The sequence below is a fragment of the Atta cephalotes genome (genome assembly GCF_000143395.1).
Source record: "Atta cephalotes unplaced genomic scaffold scaffold00022, whole genome shotgun sequence".
Taxonomy (NCBI): domain Eukaryota; kingdom Metazoa; phylum Arthropoda; class Insecta; order Hymenoptera; family Formicidae; genus Atta; species Atta cephalotes.
The window spans coordinates 1,806,637-1,811,808 of record NW_012130086.1 but is presented as its reverse complement, the minus strand read 5'-3'; the positions used below and the strand labels follow the sequence as shown (position 1 = coordinate 1,811,808).

Here is a 5,172-nt window from a genome sequence, read left to right as displayed (position 1 = left end):
GTAGTAAGTAGGTACGTAGTTAGTTAGTAAGTTAGTTAGTATACTATATACGTAAGTAATACTTAATAATAATTATTAGTTAGTAAGTAACGTAACGTAACTACTACTTCCCTCCCTCCTCTCTCTCTCTCTCTCTCTCTCTCTCTCTTTCTCTCTCTCTCTCTCTCGCTCTCTTCGAGTAATATAAATTCGAAATTTGTACAAGAATCTATTATTAAAATTAATCAAGAGGTTTAGAGCAAAAAAATTCGATTGATAAATTTTTAATAAATGATTATTTTAATAGATAATATAAAATCAGACGCTTTTTTTTCAAGTATCCAGATACTCTGAATCAGAATCCTCATATTCGTATTTATCCGAAATATCCAAATAATGAGGGGAAGATTGGATTACTTGGCTAACTCGGCAAATAATTTGCTAATAATTCTTCTTTATAAATCAGTCGCCAACAGGATATAAATCACTAGATATAAATCTCAAGAAAGTTATCTTGAGAAAGATTAATTTCCAATTTCTTGGTAAACAAATTGTTAATTTAATTATTAAGATTTTTCTTACTTTTTCTTATTGCTTTTACGATTCAGGTTTACAAATTATTAGTATTGAATATTTTCCTTAATGGTATTAATATCGTAACATTCTTAAACAATTTTATATAGAACATGTAATAAAAGTTTGCACAGAAACGAAAAGATGTGAACATCCAGAATTATGAGCAATATGTCATCCGAGATGCAGTCTTCCTTACAATACCTGAACAATTATCCAAATATTTACAGTCTTAAGTTGCAAGTTATTTACGTGGAAGTAACTTGCCGCGTTTCTTCGGCGCGGCTGCGGCTGCCATTGCAAAAAAAGAAAAAAAAAGAAAGAAAAAAGAAGAAGGAAAAGAAAATAGGAATCGCGTCGAAACCATTCTTTTCGTCTTTGTCTGCAAGTTTCGTGAGCTCTCGAGCGTAAACCACCGATCGACATAGCGTCCCGCCCAGCGCGGCAATCCAAACGTTTCGTGATCGCGAACGGTACGGAAGGCTGCAACAACTGGCCTTATCACCGCTTAAGACGCGAACCACCCCGCGGGAATTACGTAAAAACGGATCGAAAGAGTCAAGAGAGAAGTCCCCTTAGCCGCATTCTCAGATAAGTACCGGCGTCCCCGCGGCGTGCTTATATTCAAATGTAATTAAAGTTTTACACGGGGGACTTTTACGCCGCTTCGTAATCCAATGTCAAAACTCCGGAACACCGCCCTGGAAAACGCTCCGAGCAAAGTCGACGACTCGAGAAGGAGGCTGCGTCGAAGCTCTCATAGCTTAAAGATTATATTCGTACTACCATTTCGCGATTGTCGGAACGATGCAGTATTTCTTAATAAAGGACTCATGGATTTGTAAAGAGCATTCTCTTATTTATCCTACATTCATCACTATTCCAATTTTCCTCGTTACCTCAAGAAATTTCTCAGTTTTCTCATTTATATCATAAGTTTATCTTGACCGCATTTCCTCATCGTAACACCTAAAAACAGTATGTTTTTTAACTTGCTGTATTGAAATAAAATAAGATCACCACAATCCTATTAGAAATTTGTTTGCGTTTCTGATGCAAAAAGTCACTAAACGCAATAGATATTTCTGAATTCTTTCCATTTAGTGACCCAAACGTCATTTTATTTTTCATAACATTCAGTGGAATAACAAAAATAAAATATATAGAATCAACAAATGTGGAAAATATTCTCCGGCTGAAGACTTTTCGCAGTACAAAGCATAGAAAAAAAAAGGGAACATAAAATTTTTCTGCGCATCAATAAATGTGTTAGGCTCGGATTAGTTCCCCTTTGAAATCATGGATATTTCCACATTGCGAATATGATCGCGTTAAAAGATTATTACTGCAAATGGCGAGAGATTTTACGGGTCGATTTGAAAACAGCATTCTTCGTCATTAAAAAAGTCATTAACAATTACGAGGACAGAATCCGCGGAACGAGCGCGAGCTTTTAAAAAGCAATTACGCTCCCAGATATTATTTCTCATAGATACAGCTGAACGCAGACTGCCACGACTCTCGTCCCGGCTCGTTTTCAGACTCCGATGAGCAGTTACCAGAATTCAGAATTTACTCGTATAACGAGATATAGCGGGGGAGAGGTCTCAATTAATTCCGCGGCCGCTACAGTTAGCAGGCTAACCCAACTTCTCTCTAAACGAGCTCCGGGACTCGTGCACGTGGTGACAGCAAATATGAAGATAAGTCGTTCATTAACACGAAGGGAACATTTAGCAGAAAATGTGAGAATTTTGTTGGCGTAATGAGAGCTCGGTTTTCCCAACGACAAATCGTTCCCTTAGCGTGGAGAGAAGGGATGTTATAGGAACAGGTGAAGATATTCAAGATATTCTAGCTAGCCGACGTTAATCCTTTCGGCTTCACTGATTATACCTCTCGCTGTAAGTACACTTGAACTATGCGCAAATCTATGTGCGTGCCTCATTAATTACTTAAGTTAACAAACGTACAGCACGCGTTCATCCTCGCCAGCATGTGTTACGCACTCGTACGGATATTATCCGTGTAACTTTGTATATCTTGTATACGTATCATGCAGATATGTACAAGTGGAAAGAGTAAGTCGCGTATATTCTCGGATGTATTGAATTCATCGCTCATCGTTGCGGAGAATCGCGGTATCGTGAACATCGGAGAATCTCATCGCTCTCTACGTACATGTTCGTAATACTTCGTATATGGCGATTTGCGTGTGCGCATTGCACGTATACCATATACGTCGCGTCACGTACGTGATACGGTGTGCCCGCTGTGGGTTTTACATACGCATGCGGCTGTGTACTACGAGACGCCTCGAAGCTGGCAAACACAGTTATAATGTGTGTTTGTATTGACATAAATCTTTCGCCCACTTTCCGTACACGAGCCGTACACGAGGAAATTACCGAGCGCATCTGGAGCTGCAACGATACCGTCGATATATCGGCGTTATCGATGTTGAATATACACGGTGTCCAAAAAAATATTTTCTTAATTTTACATGGTCTTATTGAATTTATCTTGACAGTTACTAATGCATAGATAAAAAATGTGTCATTTTAATTTAATAATTAAAAATTGTAATTTATTTAATGTAATATTTTGAAATAATACAAATTGCTACGAGCAAATTATATATAAAAATATCAAAATTACTTTTATTTTTAATAGAATATTATATATATATATATATATATACTTATGTAGGTATAATCTTTAGAAGCGTCACAATATGACGATATGCCATTAATTCTTCGAGTATGTTTTTTCCGGTACCTTTTCAGTGAACATATAGTCTGTTCGGACATTATTTTCCTTGAAAGTATTTAAAAAATCTGAAAAAAATTTATAAAACATTTATCTATATTGTAGTTGGCGATTTTATTGATATTCACAGAATGTCTTTTTTTGCTAAATTGTTTACTGAACTTTTTTTTATTAAACTTCGAAGAAGAATGAAAAAAAAGTGAGTCTCTTTGTAATCTTTTTTTTCTATACAGAAGAGAAAAAAATTCTTTTAAAGTTTTTGACTTTGAAGATAAGTGTTAAAAAAAATAGTACAGGTATCTGCAAAATAATTTAGTGAACCTGTGAATCCGGCACGTTTGTGCGAGATTTTACCTGTTTCAGCGATATGCTGGTCTTTCATAATAACTCTGAGGCCTTTCTATTATCTTTTTTTTTTAAAGAGGGCAACCAGACAGGCAGGAGGTTTGTTAGTTTTTACAATTAGGTTTACAATTATAGATGTTACTTTATTTGGAACGCCGTAATTTTTCTATTTCCAAAATTATTTTTTTTAACAACTAAGTTTTGCATGAAAAAGTTTTAACATAATTCTAAATGTCTGGTTACGTGAACATTCAAAATAATTATCTATTTAAATTATAGAATCTATATTATTTATTTATTTGTTTATCACAAAAGAAAAAAATTATATTCTTTTCCAATATATTATATTAACCCTGAATATAATATTATTAGAAATACATCATGATGTGCACTATACATATATATCGCGATACTATTTTAGATAAATTTCTCTTTAACATAAAATATAATTTTTTAAGATAAACTTTATTAAATCGTTAAAAATTAATAACCAATATCAATATCCGCTACGTCATAAACAATTTGATGTTGATACATCAAAGTTATCTTAATATCAATAATTATCATAAATATATATCCTTAATCGCGAAGCATCATAATTTAAATCACGCGAGTCGTTCGCTCTCTCGATTCCATTCGACAGCAAAATCCTTTTATAAGAGAGTTTGACTCTTTACTTAATTCTTCTAATTCGGAGGCTGGGGAGTCCGTGACCCATCCTTGATTCCCGGCCATTTCCATATTTCTTCCGTCCCGCTGCTCCCTTTGGGAGCGCAGAGGGAGTTACGTCCCGCCGCACCGGCGGTGGAAAAGTATTGTCGTAGTTAAGACGGCCGCTCGCGGCATACAAATAACGTAGTTTTCATAGCACCATGGCGTTCCAGCGTCGCTAACAATGAATGAAATGCCGACGTCGTTATCATCCGCGCTCGGTCGGATAAATAAATACGACGGTGGGAAGGAATGAGAGGAAGAAGAAGAGAGAAAGAAGGGACGGAAGAGCGATTTTTATTAGAGATACGTTCTACGAGAGAGCAAAACGGCCGCGAGCACGTGCACACCGATATCGTCGAGATTATGGCCCAGATTTATCGTGTGCCTATAAATTTCAAAATATATCCGCCTCATGAAAAAACTATAATTTCGCGGTTGGTCCGAAATTGCTGGATTGAATCACGGAATTCTTTATCACTTGCAGATATACACGTGTGATCGTGATTGATTCATGGATATTCAGGCCGGCGATGTCGACGAAGCCGCGAGATTAATCGGGCACGGGAGAGTATCCGGCGTTAAATATTGGATTAGCGCTCCATTCATTCTCTCGTCCAATCATTAATTATTGAACAAAAGCAAAAGATTTCCGCGGTAATTAATGCCCACAATAGAGGTTTTGCTGTGCATATTAAAATGGCAACAATAACCAATCGACGTGGGACATAACGAGGATCAGAGGCGGGGGAGGGGGGGAGGACGCGAGGTAGCTCAACGTTCAAATGTCATGGT

General features: G+C 36.5%; 1 protein-coding gene across 1 annotated transcript in view; it reads left to right on the top strand.

Moving 5' to 3' along the window:
• LOC105619693 (acid sphingomyelinase-like phosphodiesterase 3b) overlaps positions 1-4,934 on the top strand; it is a 24,463-nt gene extending 19,529 nt beyond the window's left edge. The window contains exon 9 of the mRNA XM_012201213.1: positions 4,865-4,934. Coding sequence (XP_012056603.1) covers positions 4,865-4,934 — 70 coding nt within the window. The remainder of the gene's footprint in view (positions 1-4,864) is intronic.
• Positions 4,935-5,172: the final 238 nt, after the last annotated feature.